Here is a 20,975-nt window from a genome sequence, read left to right as displayed (position 1 = left end):
CCACATCTGTTATGTATAACAGCGAGACATGGAGGTGTCTAAAGCTAACATGGAACAAGATAAGCTGGCTGGTTCTATGGATTTGAGGGTGTCATATAGCTTTTCAGTATCAACAAGATTTGCTAGTAACATCTGTAAAATCTACTAGTCATTAGACAGCCATGCACACATCTATTAAGATGGATCAGATTCAGATATCTAGTGAGAGTGAAACAACAACAGAAAGCAAGGAGATGTCTTCTCTAAATCATTGGTGCTGTGAGGTGGTTGGAGGCACAGGTCTGATCATTTAGGGGCCATGAATGTGATGAGAGAAATTCTGAACAGGTTCAGAGATACAAGTCAGAGCAGGACCCTTCACTAACAAAGTAGCTGACAGGTGGTAGAGAGGATTTATGCTTCTGCTATGTAGGGGTAGGTCTAGAAAAGTTTTGATGGGGGGCCAGGCAGGGTTACTGACCACGGAAAGGTGTTATTAAGGTTTAATAAAGGTCTTGATTTTATGTAATATTATGTAATATTGAACTGATTATTACAGCTAAAGTGATCATCTAATGTAAAAAAAGCGAAGAAAAACCTAGGTGAAGGTCAGTTAACACTAAATATCTGCAAGCATTGGCTTGCTCTGTCCATACAATACAGTAAAAATGGGCATATTTCAGGCACAGTTATGAATTGTGATTAATTTTGATTAATTTGTAAGCTGTGATTAATCTGATTAAAAATTTTAATCATTTGAAACCCGTTATTCTTTTACAACAGGACTTTGAAACAATGATATTCTATTACAAAATGGCTGGATTATTGCAATGGATTGTGTTTTTGTTGAATAATTTACCTGGTTCCACACTATGCATTTATTTCCTGTTACGCATTTATTCCCCCTCACAGAACCTCAGGTCAGCAGATCAGCTGGTCTTGGAGGTGCAGAGGATTTGGCGGAAACTCAAAGGGGACAGAGCTTTTTCTGTGGCTGGACCACGACTGTGGAATTTACTAACACCGCAGGTTAGACAAGCCCCTTCACTGTCCAACTTCAAATCAGTCCTTTAAACCCACCTCTTTTCATTGGCGTTTCACCCAGTATGAGAGTTGCTTTTATTGCTTTTATTGTACTATTTCTCTTATTTCTTTCATTTCTGTTTAAATTTTTATGTTTGATTTTTTTTTAATTTTATGTCTTTTTCTATTTTTTAATGTTTCAGTTATTTTATGTTCAGCACTATGTTCAGTTCCTGCTGTTGTAAAGTGCTTTTTAAATAAAGTTGGCCTGGCTTGGCATTGTTGTCATGATGACTGGCGCTGTAATGCTTCCTTACAGGAAGTGCACTCAGACTGAAGAAAACACTACAGGCTACTGAACACTCACATTGTACATTTTCTGAAGTCATTGCAATGAATGATAATCAATAAAATCTTTGTTCATGAACTCCTTCATGTAGGACAAAAACTGTGTAGACACAAAACAATGTTAGAATAACTTAAAGATGAAAGACATTTAATCAAGTATTTTTTTAATTAGGCTACTCAGTTCACTTGAGTACACAGTGGACAAGGTAAACTAAGGTAAACTTAACACAGTAAGCTAACATGACGTATGGCTTAAAGCTTTGCCCTTTGCTCTATATTTTGCTTTTTTTTATGGTGTTTTAATTTGTATTGAGTATGTGGTGTGTCTGTGTTAGCGTCTTGTAAAACAGTCTGGAGATGCTTGGAACATCAATAAAGTTTAAAACTGGAAAGTGATGCATACTCAATCTGGACGTTTTTCTGTATTTGCTCACAGATTAAATAAGATGGATTGTTTGGAAATTTATTCAGTGTAGCTTAAAGCAAATAAAATGCATTCACAAAAAAAAATGCTGTAGGAACTTCAAAACCATAGATGAGACTTCCACCTAGTCTTAAGCCACTTCATGTCATCTCCCCTGAACGTCTATAATCTGTCTCCACAGTGGACTGACACAGAACAAACTTTTGACATATACTGATGAAGTGAATAAAGAACAGTTTTCTTTGTATTCATAAAATTCAGACCTCAGAAAAGGTTTTGCTATTAATAAAACCAACAGAGAAATAGCACTAATTTTAAGCAATAAAACACCACAGAAATGAATACAATGACAGGCAGATTCTGCTCGTTTAAGCTGTGTGGGTTCTGTAATGAGTAAACAGTCCTCTGCATTACAGCAGGATGTTTGTATATTTGGAGAATCTGCTGGACATTATTTATGGTAAATTGGCTAATTAAACACCTACTGCTTGACACTGTGGCCACTTACCATCTCAAATGTGCAAAAACATTTGATATAAGAACTCCTTATCATCCATCACCCCTTCTATTAACAGCATAGTGAACAATGCTGCTATTTTCATAACAGTGCATACCATCATTAAAAAACATTATAAAGCATCAGTATTTCACATACTTCTCAAACTTCTCCTAAGCTAATTTTTTCAGCTGAACTAAACCTTTGTTGGGGTAACTAAAATGAGCATACCCACAAGAAGGCTGAGGCAACCTCATTGGCCATCATCATATCTGGCTTTCTGTTGGCTGGGAGACTTTTGGTAGGATCATCATTGGTCATCATCGCCTGGCAGTGGGCAGAAAATATCTGTGAGGATAAATTTTGTGAGTGCAGAGCAAAGGTCTGAATGCAGAGGGAATGGGTTCAAACTTTAGTGAGGGACAGATGCTTGTGGGAATTTGAAAACAGAAAGGTGGTTTGGAGAGTAAGCATAAGGCATATTTGAATGCAAGCAGAGATTTTTAAGTGTGAGCTGAGTGTTTTCAGAAAGAACACTACAAGATTTGAGCTTGAAAACAACAATTAAAGCTCTCAAATCTACGAATTACACACTTGATAAATGGCAGGATAATACCCCCATATAAAACACCATTTTAGTTTTTTATTTCCATTTGTTATTCTGTTGGATATTGTGATTTTTTTTTATTTCAGTGTGTGTATTTGTGCTATGGGTAAATTGTATTTATTTTTTGCATATCAGAAAGAGCATAGCACAGAAGTAATTCCCCCAGGGACTAAAGAAAGTATATCTAAATATGAATTAGATTATCTTCACACAGACTTATGTAACTTTGCAGGCGTAATTTACCTTATTCTTTTGTGGTGTAGAGAAAACACAACATCCCTTGTTTTCATTTTAAGAGTACTTCAAAGAAAGTGATACGCTCTATCACAGAATGCTTCCATTCATAAATTTCAGCCAGTAAAACATACAGGCACAGCTAATCACAGAATCAGGGGACTGCAATACTAACAATTTTATAGCTTTTTTTCCACTTTAAAATGAATAATGAACTGGTTTCAAACATCTCCTGTAATTTCTGATATAATTTTGAAGGAGTGCTGAGTGGTGCAATGCAGCTTTGATTGAACTAAGTTTCAGGTTTGCAGCAGTGTTGAGGGGAGTCTGACTCCGTGAAGACACTTACTCAGCAGAAAGGTCCTAAAGAGCTGCTGCACCATGGGGACTGCATTGGTGACACTTGCAACAAATGCCTGTCTTTAAACATTCATCATCTCTGCTTAATGGATGGAAGCTTATGCTGCGTGGCAGTATTTGCAGAGAATATAAATTTTATCTTCACTGTAGATATGGGCCATTTAATCCACCTATCCCCTGAAGCATTTTAATTTTATTCCCCCAAATGAATAAGTTGTATGTTGCTTTAAATTCTGTAGAAGCAGCATTTGAGCGTAACAGTGATTCAGGCAGAGCTCTCTTCTCTACTACAATAATTCCTTGGCCACGCTGCCTTTCATATTGCAGTGGAATCTTCACCCCTCTCTGCTCGATGTAAATCTACACTTACTATAAATATGACCCATAAGCACATCATCATGCAGCTTTATTCAGTTGGGAGGCTTTTGAAAAGGGCGTTTATTTCTCATCTGGCATATAGAAAGCAAATCACAGCCAGAACCCTTTCTAGCACTTCCAAGTGTGACTGAGAGAAGGAGGGGGAGATACAGCTTCCAGCAGGCTCTCATAATAAAACAGCTGCCTCTTTTTCCTCTTTAAAACCATCTTGCTACAGAGGTTGGCAGGTGTTCAGACCAGGTGACACTGATGGTCAATGGAAATTTTATGCAGCAGGAGCATCCAGTAAGAGTCTAGGATATACTGTTGCTATTTTATGCTCTGATTTTCCATCTCGTGTTTTATTTAAACCCAAGATGCTTCAGCACAAGAAGGCCAATTTGCAGCCAAGCGAGGGAAACTGGATGCTTGACATATTATTCTGTTTTTTCTAATCATATGCAGTGCTGTTTTTCTCTCATATAGTCTCAAATGTCTGCCATGTGCATGTGTTTTAGAGATTAGGATGAGGGCTTTCAAATGGAGATAAATTGACAAAGACTGAGAACTGACATAAATCTACTGCTGCTAATTGTCACTGTTTTAAAACATTAGCTAATAGCCCATAGTGTCACTGCAAACAGCTAACATTACCCATTCATTAACCTCTGCACCAGCTCCAGCCCAGCAACATAATCAGAAATTCTCTTTCCCTTTGAGAAAAATGACTAACTGTTTAAACCGGGGATTGCAAACACTGCTTGTTCTTTTCCTTACAGCCACCTTCACTTGCCTTTTGTATATTATTCAAAACTGGAAAATCTGACCAGACCTCCCATGAAGGTGAATATAAATCATTTCTAAATGCTGTGCTGTGCTGGAAAAGATAATGCAAGATTTCTGTGCACATTCCTCTTAGAGAAGCTTTAATATCCCCATATCCCTATGCATCTGTGTAAAGCGTTTCTCTGACATATTGTGAATCGTCAGCTGGCACACAATGCTCTGCAGCAGAAATTTGCCATGTCCCACCATGCATCTGGGGTGTATTGATTGTTCTCTTTTGGACAGCAGTGCTTGCTATGCGCTGGAACTGCAACAGAGAGAGAGCAGGGAGGGGTGGGAGGTGAATGAGTTTTTTATATATATATATATATATATATATATATATATATATATATATATATATATATATATATATACATATATATATGTGTGTGTGTGTGTGTGTGTGTGTGTGTGTGTGTGTGTGTGTGTATATCTTATATATAGCTGCAACACAATGCCAGATCTTAACATACAAATCTGATTTATGTAATGTTCAAACTGCATCTCTTTGCATATTTATGTGCAACATTAAAATACTATCAACATGTTTAAATTTTAATGCAGTGTATGCATGTTGGGTATAGGCAAACAAAGCATTGTGCTAACTGTCCATCTGCAGTGCAGCTATGTTTTGGCTTCAGCTTTGTCTATTTGCATGCGGGTCGAGCATGATGGAGGAAGCTCCAGCTACTGGCATCCCCTCACAAGATTCAGCTGTTTGGCACAGCTGGTGTACAGCAAATGTGGAGCTCATCAAACAGAAACATTTAAAAACTCTAAAGTTGACACGTGTCTTAAGACAGTGAGTTGCATAAAAGCATCACAAATTGTAAAGAGAGTTAAAGTCATTACAGATTATGGTATGCCATATGATTGTTATAGACCTCTTAAAAATCTGATATGGTGGGAAAAACATTGTGTGGAAAACTTGCTGTTTTTTCATAGATTACAAAAGTGGCCTCGAATAACATATCAGCGCTGGAGGAAATGCAATAGAATAATAAAACACATTTCAAACCACAACATTTATTTCTGTTTTGTAAAATTATATTGCCTGTTTTCTTTTTCTTTTTTTTACATGTTTTGTTTTCTTGATATGTGTTTTGACCAGATTCTCCTCAATGTCAGTGCATTTTCTGTATTTTTGTGAATTCTAAGGTGTTGCTTATGTTATTGTGTTTTCTGTAATATGGTTCTACTCTTGGTTTTTTCTATTTTGTCTAATGTTGTGTTCTTTACTGGCACATTAACGTTAATGCACTCATACCAAACACAGTATGAGAACCACAGACTCATTACATACATTGGCCTGCAGGTTACAAAGAGGTTTATTTATACTGAAGTCTATATGATGATGACTTTTGAATTGATTTATGACCATTAATGTGCTTATAGCTCTAATGGTTAGTTTCCCATCATATTGACTGGTTGTGATTTTGTGAGTTAAGTAAAATGTCTTAGTAAATTAGATGCTAAAGAAGTGCTTTAGTTTGGGCAATATTTCATTAGGATTGAAAAATTGCTCCCCTAATGAGAGTGCAAAGTTTCCTCAGTCCTTGATGCCACTATTTTTGGCACAATTAAAAAAAAAATAAAGAAAAAATAAAATAAATTAACAAAAAAGTAATTAAATGTTTCCTCTTTAAAACCACAAGTCATGAGTATGCAAAATACACAACCCAAATGCTATCAAATTCAGATATAGCTGCACTAATAATTCAGCATTCACTGGGGTTACTGTATCTCACAATTGCAGATCCATTAGTTTTATCTAGAGAAAGGATGGACAGAGTGAAGAGTTTTTTTTTTGTTTTTTTTGTTTTTTTTATCATGTAAACAAAAATGTTTGAAAGTGCAAAGATGCAAATGTCTGTGGCAGAGGCATGTTCGTGATAATGGGCTGAATTTCTTGTGTGAAGCATGAATCTGCAGACAGAAATGAGACAGGACTGCTGCTGAGTTAAGCTTCTGAATGATGGACAAATAAAAGTAAGCAGACGGTCTCCTCCAACCATACAAATGCTGTGTCAGCAGGAAACGCATGCACATTGCACTGACAAGGAATTTATGTTTATGGACATTTATTCTGAGCTAAGCAAAATGCACAGTGAACTGATCACATGTCCATACATCCTTAGCAAGCTGTTGTTCCACAAACACTGTCAGTTCTAGATGTTTTTTTGTGTTTATTCATGTATGTGTTTGTCATTGCTAATGATATTTAGCTTCACAACAGTTCGATACAACCATCCCAACCACCCAATTTCACCTTAGTCTGTTAAAGGATTTTTTTTTTTTTTTGCAGATGACACAGTGGTTGAAAGATGTGCAGTAAATGATGCCATTATAGTATGTTGTTATGTCTTTGTGACACTGTGTAAAGTAATTTAACTGTGGAGCAAATGAGTTCAGTGCCAACTCTAAACAGGCCAGAGAAATAAATCCATGCCCTCTGATTCCAATAAAAGCCCGCAGGGTATGTGCTGTTTGTCTGCTTCAGCTATAAAAATCAAAGTTGACATAAAGATTGAGACCTCACAGGTATGACATATCCATATATGAGCAAACTATATAGATTTTCTCCATTATTAAACAAAAATATGTAATAACATTCAGCATGGTAGTGTCTTTAGTATAGCCTGATTATGTTGGCTAACGAAAGCCAATTTTCTGCATTTTATAAAGATCCAGTTCATTGTTAAAAACATTGGTTCAGACATAACTTGTAGAGATAAAAAAAAAAACATAAACCAAATTAGATCTTTTCACAGTTTTCCACACTTCATGAAGGCCTTCATTGTTATTCATGTTTTAAGAACATTGTAATGAGAAGACAAAAAAAGAAACAACAAAGAGAAAGCAAAGCAGTTGGCTGGTCATGAAATACACAGAGATAATTACTTAGTTCTTGTTTTGCATCCTCAGCAGCCTGGTTATTTATCATTATTAAGAACCTCAGCACACAACCACAAGGCTTTTGGTTTCCTTGGCAATAAGCAAGCTAAAATCTGCTCCACTTCTTCAGGTGGAAGTGAGTCAGCTGAGCTGTTGTACAAATCGCCCCCGTACCATACTTGTGCTTTGTATGAGCTTGTTGTACAGTAGGGAGGAACAGGATTATAGAAACAAATGACAGTCTGCTGTCATCCACAACAAGCTTGTCTCCAAAGGCCAAATGCTCACAGGCACTAGCACAGTATTTTAGAATAGTCTTTTCATTCATTCATCCAAGAAAACATGCCTTTTCAGTATAGTGGCTGGGCTCACACTGTACACATGGAAACTGTCAAAACAGCTAAATGAGCAGCTGCACAAAAGCCCATAGACTGTCTGGTTTCGAGATAACATACGCTCTGCATTTTGTCCTTCTGTTAAGACCATATAATACAATATATGATGAAATATTAGTTTATTAATCAATTTGCTACACAGCTCTTTAAATCTGTTTTTTATAGATATATTAACAAAGCTCTAACAAGATATTTTGCCACAAAATTCTTAATATACAAATACTAACAAAAGATTTTAGAATGAGAAAACATCCTGCTTTCTTAGAATCCTCAAGTCATCTTTTATCAACTGGCAAATTACAAGATACATACAGCACATACGCGGCACTAAACATCACACCACCACGGCCTCACAACAAGAAGTTTGCTGGTTCAAGACTTGGCTGAGGAGGGGTTCGAACAGTGAATTACTGTGTGGAATTTGTATGTTCTCCACCTTTATTTGTGGATCCTGGTGCTCCGGCTTCCTCCCATCATCCAAAGACATACATGTTAGATTAATTGGTGATTATAAATTATTCCTAGGAGAGAGTGTGAATGATGATATTGAGATTTGTTTTAAAAAAAAACACATATATATATATATGTATATATATATATGTGTGTGTATATGTGTGTGTGTGTGTGTGTGTGTGTGTGTGTGTGTGTGTGTGTGTGTGTGTGTGTGTGTGTGTGTGTCTGTGTATTTTATATATTTATATGGGAGCTATACATGGACAACATTCTTACATTTCAGTATGGTATTCATCTCATAAATTTTACTGCTGGATGATGGGCGTGACTCCAGCAAGCTGATATTGTGGGATGATCATATGTATAGTGGTAGCAGCGCTTTATGGTTGTTTAGAATTTTGTGTTTCAGAGTCAAGACAGCAAGTACAGTAGCTAGAATTAAATCTTTTGTCAGACATGGGCACACTGATCCCCACAGTGAGTGAGACTAATGAGAGATAAGCACATTGTAAATGAGGCACAAATATCACAGCTCATTAAGAGTTCATAGGAATGGCAGGGCTATCATTAAATCACAGATTGTTGGATGCAGTGTGTGTCTCATTTATACCGTAGTGCAAAAGATCTGAATCTCGTTGACTCAGCCAGCCAAGTCGCCATGGTAACAGTGGATGCAACACACATGGTGATGGAGCGGTTAACCAGAGCATCATCGCGTAATCTATCACAGTATGAAAAACTGTGATTAAAATGTGAGAAAAAACAGTAACAAACCGGATGTTCATTTCGATGCTGTGCTCCACAAACACGACCAAAGCTTGAGCTACGAAAGATCACGTTGGAGCTTCTTCATATTATGTAAGTGCGTTGAATTACCAAATCTGACGGAATCAAAATTCACAAGAGCGGTGTTCAAGCAAATCCAGTTTAACTTCTTAACTCATACATTATTATTTTATTATTATTATTATTTTTTTTTACGCTAAACAAGCCAGCAACCCAAAGCGTAGTCTACAAAGTTGCGTAACATTTCAGTTACATTATCTTCTGTCTTGCAAGAATGTCTGAAGCTTTTTAGGAAAATTAACCCCCGAGTAAAACTATACAAGTCCACAAGGACAACAGCAACACCAGCATATTTTAGCATAATCGCACCCAGCCCATCCAATCCGACACCAGAATCTTCTAACAGCAGATCTGAGAGCAGGATGGGTATGCGTCCTTACCTGTCCGCAGGTTGAAGGAAAGTCGGGCTTCAACGAGGTATGGGGTATCGCTCTTAGAGCGTAGTCTCCTTATCGGTCTTCGGTCTGTGCTGCTGGCTGGAATAGTCGCCATCAATTTAACCCAGAGTCCAGTGATGACTGCTGGCCGACTGGGGCAGAAGGAGAACCACACGGCCACTCACACGCTGGGAGGCAGCTATTGATGAAGGGAAAGAGGCAGTTCACACACACGCGCGCGCGCGCTGGAAAGGGAGAGGGTGCGTGCGTGTGTGCGTGTGTGTGTGTGTGTGAGAGAGAGAGAGAGAGAGAGAGAGGCGTTGGTTAGATGTAGAATGGTTATACGGTGAAAGGAAATTACACACAATTTCCATAATGATATGGAGAAACTGTCCCAAACGAAACAAGAACAAGTTCTATTTTGCATCAGCTTGCTGCTCACACCCGCCAAATATGTTATAATCAGACATATTCAGAATATTACACAATGGAATATATATACTGGGTCAAAAACGATCCTAACACCTAACAACACAATGGCTATAATTTTAACAAGGGCATTTTTCATAACAAGGGCATTATATATAATAATAATAATAATAATAATAATGATACATTTTATTTAAAGCGCCTTTCAGGGCACCCAAGGACGCTGTACAAACAAATAATAAAACAATAAGAGTACACACACACACACACACACACACACACACACACATATATATATATATATATATATATAAAGATGCTCTTGTTAAAATTGTAGCCATTGTGGATTAGGGTCTTTTTTGACCCCGTTGTAAAACTAAAATTATAAAGCAATGATTAGAGCCACTGTCATCCAACACACTGACAGTCTGCTCCTTTCCCAATCATTTGAGCTTTTGAGGATTCACTTTTTGTGTTGTTTTCCTGTTTACCTGCACAAAAACAAAACAAACACGGCTGGGCATGTCCAGCATTGACTTGGTGCACATTTCCAATTTGCAACATTTTCAGTGAGTCAAGTTCTGGGTAATATCTTTGGTGAAAATAAGCAAACAAGCGATATACAGATGAGTGGCTTTCTGAGGAGGAAGACAATGAGGAGTATCATCCAGAAGACACATCTGATGAGTGTGGAGAGGAGGTTATTGTTAGTGAAGTTGCTGCTCCCTAAAGATCCAAATCCAAAGATGGTAAAATCTGTTGGAAGTCAGTACCTCATATTACAAGTCAGCTACTGCAGATGTCATCAAAATGACCCCTGGAATCAGAAGGTTTGCCGTCACAATGACATCAAAAACATGTTTTGAGCTGTTTATGCCAATGTCAGAAAAAAGAAGCATTCTTGCTTTAAGAAACTGAAGGGGAAAAAAGTGCTGAAAAGTTTCTTGAAGCAAAGCTGACCTGTAACACCATATATGTTACCATAGTTAATGTTATTTTTTTATTTTTATTTATTTATTTTATGAAACCAAGTAGCATACTGAAAAAAATGTCCAGACACCACAAACATTAAAGTCAATATTTTAGAAAGTTGAAGAATAAAATTTGGATTCAAACTCCCCGGCTTTGTCCTACAGTACTTGGTTACAGTCCAACTCCCGCCCTCTCAATCAGTGGGTTGAGGAAAATGAATGAGTCTTCCCGAATGAACAGCAGTTACGAAGATCTTCCGCTAGATGGCGCGACCCAAGCATCCATCGTTACCCAACGCCCGCTTTACGACAGTGTAGTTCATTTACGGCCACTGTTGTTAATGACAGACTTCCAGGTAAACAAGCACATACGGCGTGGTTTTGAACTCGGACAAAAAGAACATTACACAACGAGGTATGTACATTAGAAACGCAGGTGTAAATTCATGTATCTAAGTTTCCTTTAGTTAATACAATGTAAAAAGATAAAAAAAAAGCAGTTTGTTTACGCGGGGTACTTTATGCTTATGTGACAGCAAGCACGACTAGGTTTGATTCTTGGCAGCAGTCACGTAGTTCACGATTTTAAAGGAGCCCAGTGTACACTTAGATTATGTTCGCAGTTTTGGTTGTGTTTTCACACATTTACACAAAGTATAGATACATTTTATGGCAATATATTTGTGTAGGAGACAGCTTGTTAGTTATCTCAAATGAAAGAGACAAAAAAATTAAGTACAGAAACAGAGGGTGCAAACAGGGATCGTGCAAGCAAGCTGAATACCTCCAGCTTTTAAACCAGAGATTAAGCGAAGTGTAATCCCTGAGCTATAAAGAAGAATTGGCCTACTGTTTGAACGCATCTGACTTGTTCTAAATAATAATAGTGTTTCTGTGGATTTTTTCTTCTTATTCTACAGTTAACTTCTATTTGTAAAATTGTCTGTGTGTGCCCATTCCTGACCTTATCAGTGTAAATAAGCTCAAGACTGTCTCAGTTTTGTTGCAACATCATGTTACATATAAAACCTAGTCTGGGTTCCCTAAATGAACTTGTTGCATTGAATGTATTTTTACAGTCTTATATTGTGTTGATTGTAGCAACAGTTAAGATGACCCAAAGGTGCAAAACTTTAAAACAATATATAAAACACATAATAATTAAACAAGTTGTACAAAAAGAAAAAAGAAAAACTAAAATTATAACATTTTACAAAACACTGCAGCAATCCATATTATAGTACAACAAATCCATAATTACAAAACTTTTAAGAAAACACAACAAAACAGAAAAAACTTATAAATATCAAAGTGATAGTTGTTTTTACATGTTATTTTTTCTGTTTTGTCAGTGTGTTTTCATGACTTTTTTTAATGATTGCACTCTTTTCTTTTAGGTTTTATGCAATTTAATGTGTTATTTGAAATGGTTGTTTTGAAGCTATGACAGTAACAACAAAAAAATTCTTAGCTGCAGCTTTGAGTATATAATTCAAGCTTCAGTGCATCCAATATAAACCAAAAAACATATCTAATTGCAAACAAGTTATGTGTAAAAACTGAAACTTTTCATTTGATTTTTGTGTTCCTTTACATCCTTTTTCTTTTCTTCATGTTATATCTGGTCTTGTAGCAACAATGCTTCTCCAAAATCGAGCTGCCATTTCACTTGGGCTTCGCATGTTCTCCACACATGTGACAACAGGACCAGTGTTTGACACAGGAAGACTCAGTTCAGGTAAAACTACAGCTTTGCATGTTCATTAAAGAGTTGCTTATAGCCATTCTTCCTGACAGATACGATACATAAGGAAATCATTCAGAAAAATTCTGAAAAACCTCTCTTTTAGATCACTGTGAAGGAGTTAAAAAATTTTTTTAAAAATGTGATTGTTATTGCAACACCACTGTAGTGCTAACTGACAGATTGTAGCTTCCAGACGACCACTTCCTTGGGTTTTGGAAAAGCAGAAGTAAAAAAAGGCACTTAAATGGCACCTGATTTGAAGTCACTTCCATTTATTTTTGTTTCTACTTTTTTAAAACTCCCGTTTTTATTCAGACATGACTGAATTCCGCAAGGCTTTTTCCAAAGCCAAGCACATAGCAATCATCACTGGGGCTGGTGTGAGTGCAGAGTGTGGAGTACCAACTTTCAGGGGAGAAAATGAAAAGTGGAGAAAGTGGCAGTCTCAGGTAATTTCACAAAATAACAATTCACACAAAAAGTGTTTTTTTTCTTAGCATTTGTGGATTTAAATTCAGGAAAACATTAACAGTTACCTCTAAGTTAGAAATAAAAAGTCCCTCCCTAAGTGAGAAGTTAACTTGAAATATGCTGAAGGTTACATGCGTATCATGTTACGCTTTATCCTTTAAACATTACCCCTTTGTGGATGTATCCCCAGGACCTAGCCACTCCAGAAGCCTTCTCTCGTACCCCGTCTCGGGTCTGGGAGTTCTACCATTACAGAAGAGAGCTTGTGTTGGACAAGAAACCCAGTGCTGTCCATTTTGCCATAGCGGAGTGTGAAGCCCGTCTGAAGAAGCAGGGGCGCTCTGTGGTCGTTATCACGCAGTGCATAGACGATTTTCACCGACAGGCCGGGTCCAAAGAGGTGCTCAAGATTCACGGTGAGAAACATTTGGAACTATGAAGAACAGCATACTCATTACTTAACATTATTATTTCTGCATATTTTGATTAAGGGGAGCTTTATGTTGCATTGATTCCTAATAATTTCATGTGTGTAATTTGCTTGAGTGAGTTAAATTTAGTGGTTAAATATGTCCACTGGGATTAGAGATATGCAACTAATCCCGAAGCATAGTGGTGTTGCTGAAACGTCTAATTCATAGATCTCTTAAACAAACGAGCCCACAGAGTTAGTCAGTCTGACCATGTTTCCAAAAAGGATTTTGGATTTGAATTTAATGCCATAGTCATGTTTTAGAAAGGTTAGAACATCCGATGAAGGAAATTCTCTCAGCTGGATATAAGGAGAGTATATCGGAGAAGCTGATTCTTCCAGAAGTAAAAATTAGGAGGGGTTCACCACTTTGAAAAACTGTTTAGAGAAATAGTCCAACAGTCTAGGAATGTTTTTCATTGTGCATAGCAATGATGGAACTTACTGCACCGAGTCTTCAGGGTGTGTGTTGAGTAATCCAGGAAGTACTTTCCTGAAGCGCACTTGTATCATTTTAGAGGAGTGAAGTCGTTGATGACATCCGAAGCCTCGCCGTACCGTGTGACTGGTTTGGAAAACAGTTCAGATCTCGCTGCGAGCTTCGTCGATGTCTTATGAAAGAATGTTTTCAAAGGCTGGAGGAGTTGTCCATCACCTACAAAAAAAAGAAAGAAACTGACTAAATTCAAATTCAATCTTGTTTCATAATAAAATATAAATAAATAAAATCTCCACTGAAATGTAGATCATTGTGCTGGTTTAAACCAGCACTTTCACCGTCCTCTGCCTGATTAAAATAATCCCATTTTTCAGAAGTGACACAGAACACGTTTTCTCCTCATGACCTTATTAAATCATAAGAGACTTCATGGCAATACAATTTTGGCCAAATGATCAACTATATACACTATTGTACATGAGTGTTATAGCTCAGGTGATTGGAGTATTGCTTGCAACACATGAGGCCCCCATGTATATTGATCTAGTTTTATCTCATGTATATGATCCAATATAAACATATTATACATACATACATTATACAGATTACATGTATGTATACATACATACATTATACAGATTACATGTATGTATACATACATACATTATACATATACATATACATTATACATATTATACATATAAATGTACTCATTTCATGTACAAGATGATTCAAAATGGCTTACATGAAACATTAAAAGCATTACAGGGGGCAGAAGAAACATTAAAAAGTACAAACTTTTAAAAGACATTAAATGAAGACAACAAGCTAAAGTAAAATAAAATACAAGAAATAAAAGTTCCAGTGTTAAAATTAATGGTTGCTTTGATATAAATTGGGAAATAGAAACGTTTCCAGTCTTGATTTAACCCCTCAACTAAAGTCTTTCTTCAAACAAGGTATGATTTAGAGCAAGAGTCATTTTTTTGTAAACAAATTCTAGGGAGTGTTTTCTGTGGGCCCAACAGGGCCAGATGAAAAACAGCTGTGTTTTCTGTATCGCTGCAGGCAGTCTGATGGAGACACGCTGTGTGAGTTGTGGGCAAGTGACCGTGAACAAGCGAAGCCCCATATGTGCTGCCTTAAAGGGCAAAGGGTAGGCGGTACCTCTTCAATATATAAAAACTGATAAACGTTCAGACTTAGCTTTGCTATTTTTTCCGTTTGACCCCTGCAAGAGTGACGTGTTTAACCCAATGTGTGTGTTCCGTTAATGTGCAGCGCACCTGGCCCAGATGTTCCTGATGCACTGATTCCTGTGGATAAACTACCAAGGTAGGATTACTTTCACCTCATTTCTGTGGTAAAGACAGCCACTCTTGGACATTTTTCTGCCAATAAGAATTTAAAATAAAGAAGAAAAATTATAATAATTAGCCTGAACAGCAATAAAAAAAAAGTCACAGTACTTGAAGATTTTTGCACTCTTTACAAAAATCTATGTTTTGGTGTTTTTTTTTTTTGTTTTTTTTTTTGTTTTTCTCATTTAGTAAAAATGCCCAAATATTTTTTTTTGCAGTCAAACACTGTGTTGCAAGTATCATGCTATGGTCATGTATTTTTGCAATAGATGGTGCAACACTAATAAGGAAAGAGGAAAATGGATGGGGAAAAAGAAAATTGAGCAAAAATCCTTTCAAAAGTACTTAGACAAGCACTGAGCATAACATCTTATGAAGACTGTGATACAGAGCATACTGACAAGAGAACGTCTGAGTGGTTTAAACAAGCAGCCACCTCCGGCAGTGAAATATGAAGCCTATGCGGAAGAGCAAAAAATTGCAGTTCAGTCGTCATCTGCTAGGGGCTGGCTCCAAAACAGAGCACAGACTCCCATGTTAAAAAGGCAAACTTCACAGCAGAAATAAACGTGTTTAAAGCCTGGTCAAAAAATCAATTTTAGGATTAAAAGGTCAAATTTACCTCCATGAAGGATGTTATTTAATCTTGAAATTTGGCATAATTAGGGGCGTGTCCTTTTGATTGACAGATATCCAATATCTTTGGCAAGAAGGGAGAGTGTAGCACAAACGTGTTTTTTAGCCAGCTAACAGCACGCTTTAGCTTTAGCCCACCTATCTCCATTAGCTGGTTAGCTACCGTTACCTCGGTTAGCGCTTAGCTACAGGCAGCTTGGAGTTTGATGGTTGTCTATCATCCAGCCCCACCTTCACAGCCACCCCCCTCAGCTCCACCTTTTTGCCCATTTTGGATTTTCCAGGAATAACAACACATGTGACGCTGCTAAGATGGCGATGGTGGAACCTGCCCAATGAGCTTAATTCAGCTCTTCAGAAATCTACAGGTGAAGTCACAGAGGCTCCGTCCATCTTTTATATGCAGTCTACGGGTTTAAGGAAAGCACTGTGAAAGTCCTGGAGTGACCCGGGACATGTCTGAACTTTAACCTGCCTCAACAACTCTTGCTTTAAAGTGCACTGATGCCTCGCTTATACCTGTTTGAACTTGAACTTTTCTTTCAGGACAAATGAGGGAAATTTCTAACAGACAGATGTGCAAACACTGACTTCTGTTTAAGAATGTGTTTTGTTACGCATCTTATTTAGCTATCTAAAAACAAACAAGCAAAAAAATAAATAAATAAAAACAAGAACCGAATCTATTAGGAGTCTGAAACAGGACAAATTTGTATAACTGGATGATGTCTGAAACCTTCCATATGCACTGGAAGATGACGGGATCCTTCACTTGAGGGCAGTGGTGTGTTAGTGTAACTTCTAAAGGAAAGATGTGCAAACATTAGCGTTCATTAAAGAATTTGTTGTGTTTTAACTTTAATTTTTCTAGCAGTTCTGATTCACAGCTTGATTGAGTGATAGTTTCTGTGTTTTGGGCACTTTTTTCTGTAATAAAAAGCAATTTGCTCTATCAAGGTGTGACGAAAGAGACTGCCACGGTCTGTTGCGGCCCAATGTGGTGTTTTTTGGGGAGACTCTGGACTCTCATATCCTGACCAAGGTGGAAAAAGAAATGGAAATCTGTGATCTTTGTTTGGTGGTGAGTGTTTTTTTTTAATTATTTAACTAACATGGCACCTATTCCCTCTGCATCACACCATTTTGTGTTACAGTATGTCTTCAGAATTTAGTAAAGGATCTTGAAATGTAATAATTGTACAGAATAATTTAAAGCTGAAACTTGAATCATTTCTTCTTGTTTACTTGTAGGTGGGCACATCTTCTATCGTTTACCCAGCAGCCATGTTTGGACCCCGGATTGCATCCAGAGGCGTTCCAGTGGCAGAGTTTAACATGAGCACAACACCGAAAACTGAATATTTTACGTAAGTTAGCAATAAACCATATGAAGGAGTGTAAAATTGTAGCACTTGTTTACTTTTGCAGTGATGATAGCAAAAGAAGGCAGCAGTATGCAAGAACATTCATTTTGCACCATCCACTGTTTCCTCACAGTCACCTATAAATAGTTTTCAACCCAGTATGGTACCTTCTAACCTAAAATCTTCACCTTTTAATGTTTTCCTTTTCTTCCTGTGTGTGTGTGTGTGTGTGTTTGATGTTTCACAGGTACCATTTCCAGGGTCCATGTGGAACTACACTGCCTCAAGCTTTGGCTCAGCATGAGTCAGAGGTTTTTTAAGAGCCACCAGGCTAATCTTTTAGACATCAGTCTGGTTTCTTATACAGTCTCATGCAATCCAAAGCTGAAGGATTTCATCACAGTTTTCCAAGTTTTTGTCTAAAAATCGGTTTAGTTGTTAATTCTTGGTAGAGGGAGAATTGTAAATAATTTAGCTTTATACATTTTTTTTGTGATGGATCTCCTAATACTTGAATATCTAGCTCACTAACTGGAATCAGGCTGGAATAGTTTTTTGTCTTTTACTTGTTATGGAGCTTGATAGAAGAAGGAGATTGTACTATGCATGTAGTTTGTATAGGAAAATATCTTCTTCAATTTTAGATCCAACGTTGGCAGGAGGTTGTGACATTTTTAGTAACATGCTTTAAATGATGCTATAGAACAGAATGTGTTACTTCTTGTGCCAATGGATGGTATTCCTCTTTATATCCAATGAACAGATAAAGAGACATAATCTTGTGCCTTTCCAAACAATTTACACAATTTTGACCAAAAGCTTGTTTTAAAACCTTAAGTGCAAAATAACAAATGTTGCAGAGATTTAGTCAAGTATTAGTTTGCTTAAGGGTAGAGGGTAAATCCGCATAATATAGTGGCGCTGATGTTGTGCGGTTTCACTGTGGAATATGTCGGTCAGGTTACATGTCATGTATTATTCATGATGCATTTGAAACATTTCTATATCTTTTACTGTCTTCTAAAAATGTGTATGTATTACTATGAGGATGGAAGTTGTCAAAAATGAAAATGATGATCTTCAGACAATATCTCATATATTCCATTACTGCTCCTTATGCATTTATTCAAAACTTAGTTATTAAAGCATTACATGGAAACATGCTAAATTTTGTTGATTGTGTGTATTTAAAAGGAGAGCATTCATGTCTTCCTTTATCCTTATTAGAGGATGTAGCCTGTATGTCCCCAGAGTGACCAGTAGATGCCAGCATTTAGCTTCCTACCCCAGTGTTTGTTTTTTCTTGTTCTTGAGTCACAACAAGCTAGGATCCATTCAGACTATTCTCTTAGTATGCATGGGCGTGAGGAAAACCAGATTTATTAACCCCGAGGCCGGCAGTGAACTCACACGGCTGTTACAGACGAGACGAGCTGAGGAAGTGTTTCTGGCTCCGTCATTATGCTGCTGAAATGGAAACAGTTTGAAGTGGAAAGCTGTCAACAGAAGGTGACCACTGTTTGCACAGCTGATCTCTTACAGAGTATTACAAATATTAATTGTGTGGCTTTTTTTAGTAGATGACTACCAAAGCAGAAGTGCAAGCTACACTGGGGAGTAGGGCAGGGCTTCTTTTTAAAAGTTGTGTTCACTCAAAAAACTGTTGACTTTAACATTTCATCACCAAACAAATATGGCTACTGACTTGAGTTGTGTGATTTACTTTACTTATACACTACCGTTCAAAAGTTTGGGGTCACTTTCCTATTGCGTCCCATGGCAAAGTGACCCCAAACTTTTGAACGGTAGTGTATATTTAAAAAATCTAAAGATACAACCCTGGTTTTTAAAGGAAAATATAGGGTACTGTGTAAAATGTAGATTTAAAGTGCTCATTTACTAATCTCATAAACTAAAATTTTTAAATTATTAAATGTTTAATTTCGAACATATTAGCATATTACTGGAATTATTACATATGACATGGAACATTGCTAACCAAAACATTTTTAAAGGAGCAAGAAGAAGCATGAGCTTATTTAATCTCTTATGCCATTTTACATCAAAAGTCTGCTGTTAAGTCTGCTCTAAGTTCACTTCATGTTTTAACATGTTCACATTATATACATAAAACTTAAACATATACTAATAAATGTAAACCCCTTATAAACAAACTTCTTCTGCATGCTTGGACATTGCTTGAGCACCCCACTCAATCCACAATTTAACTCCATGTACAGAAACACAAAAGGTTTTTATTGCTGTATGAGCACAAATAAGTTTTAAATTGAAATTTTCCCTTAAGTAATACCCACCATCTCTGAAAAAATATTTTTTGAATATTATTAGGGAGTAGGTTAACAATAAGTAACTTCATACATGATTTGGGCTGTTTGAAAGTTAACCAGATTACTGAATTTAAATATTTTTGGTTTTAAGAATAGTGGATGTGTGAGATCTCTATAAAGAGTCTTAGTGATCATTTCTGATGTAAAGTGATTGTGGTGTAGTTTTTCCCAAACCTCTGCACCATAAATTAAAATTGGTGACACCAGTGAACAGTGCAGAATGTAGAGTGATTTATGGTCCAGAACATGTTTTGCTTTAGTGTGTACTGACATGCTTCATGACAGTTTGTGTTGTACGTGTTTTATGAGTGATTTTTACAATATGTTTGTAAAAGTGTATCATGTCACGATTAGAGGAGATTTCTGATGTCCCCAGAAAAAGAGATAAGAAAGATAATAAAAAGAGATTGATTCTCACTAGGCTGGGAAAGGTTACAAAACCAACTATTATAAAAAGGATGGATTTAAAAGAATCCACAATCAGAGAGACCTGCACCACCCTGTTTCTCTGTGAGTGGTTGTGTGACAAAGTTCACTCCAAAAGCAGGGTGTGTAACAGTCTGTAAAGTAAAAAGATGAAGTCAGGTTAACTTCTAGGTCAAACAAGGCTTTCTCAGAAGAACACTGTTCTTTTTATAAGGACCAACTTTAAAGAAAAACAGATTAATCCACTCAGTAAAACATGGTAGTGGTAGTGTCATAGTTTGGGCTTCTTTCATTGCATGTTAACTTCTGGGTCAAAAAAGGGTTTCTCAGAAGAACACTGTTCTTTTTATAAGGACCAACTTTGGATGAAAATAGTTTGCAAATTTAATCCACTCAGTAAAACATGGTGGTGGCAGTGTCATGGTTTGGGCTTCTTTTATTGCATGTGGGCCAGGTGAGTTTGCAGTGACGGGTGGAAAAATTAATTCTGAATGACTGATTATTAGAAACTTATTTTCACTAACTCTTTCCATATGGACACATGTTTTTGTTTCTGTATTTGTTTGTTTTCATAATTACCAAATAACGTTATTTTAGTTTTATTCAAATTCAAAGATTTTTTTTTCCATTTTTATTTTTAACATTTCTACCTAGCTCCTGTAAGTTCACACTAAAATAAATAAATATTA

General features: G+C 36.8%; 2 protein-coding genes and 1 long non-coding RNA gene across 3 annotated transcripts in view; 2 read left to right on the top strand and 1 right to left on the bottom strand.

Annotated features, from left to right (window-relative positions):
* LOC121645030 (phosphatase and actin regulator 1-like) overlaps positions 1 to 9,828 on the bottom strand; it is a 47,640-nt gene extending 37,812 nt beyond the window's left edge. Inside the window, exon 1 of the mRNA XM_041993303.1 lies at positions 9,626 to 9,828. Coding sequence (XP_041849237.1) covers positions 9,626 to 9,737 — 112 coding nt within the window. The 5' untranslated portion in view covers positions 9,738 to 9,828. The remainder of the gene's footprint in view (positions 1 to 9,625) is intronic.
* Positions 9,829 to 11,348: 1,520 nt separating this feature from the next.
* LOC121644878 (NAD-dependent protein deacylase sirtuin-5, mitochondrial-like) lies at positions 11,349 to 18,675 on the top strand. Its single transcript, XM_041993127.1, has 9 exons — positions 11,349 to 11,437; positions 12,656 to 12,760; positions 13,085 to 13,218; positions 13,431 to 13,656; positions 15,220 to 15,307; positions 15,433 to 15,486; positions 17,106 to 17,229; positions 17,400 to 17,515; positions 17,760 to 18,675. The coding sequence occupies exons 2-9, from the start codon at positions 12,661 to 12,663 to the stop codon at positions 17,830 to 17,832; spliced, it is 915 nt and encodes a 304-aa protein (XP_041849061.1). The 5' UTR covers positions 11,349 to 11,437; positions 12,656 to 12,660; the 3' UTR covers positions 17,833 to 18,675.
* On the top strand, positions 16,154 to 16,503 carry LOC121644879. Its single transcript, XR_006011325.1, has 2 exons — positions 16,154 to 16,184; positions 16,388 to 16,503. It is a non-coding gene; the product is annotated as an uncharacterized LOC121644879 (long non-coding RNA).
* Positions 18,676 to 20,975: the final 2,300 nt, after the last annotated feature.

The sequence above is a fragment of the Melanotaenia boesemani genome, chromosome 8, assembly GCF_017639745.1.
Source record: "Melanotaenia boesemani isolate fMelBoe1 chromosome 8, fMelBoe1.pri, whole genome shotgun sequence".
NCBI classification, from domain to species: Eukaryota; Metazoa; Chordata; class Actinopteri; order Atheriniformes; family Melanotaeniidae; genus Melanotaenia; species Melanotaenia boesemani.
The sequence above is the reverse complement of the archived record's forward strand: the minus strand, read 5'-3'. Positions and strand labels throughout refer to the sequence as shown.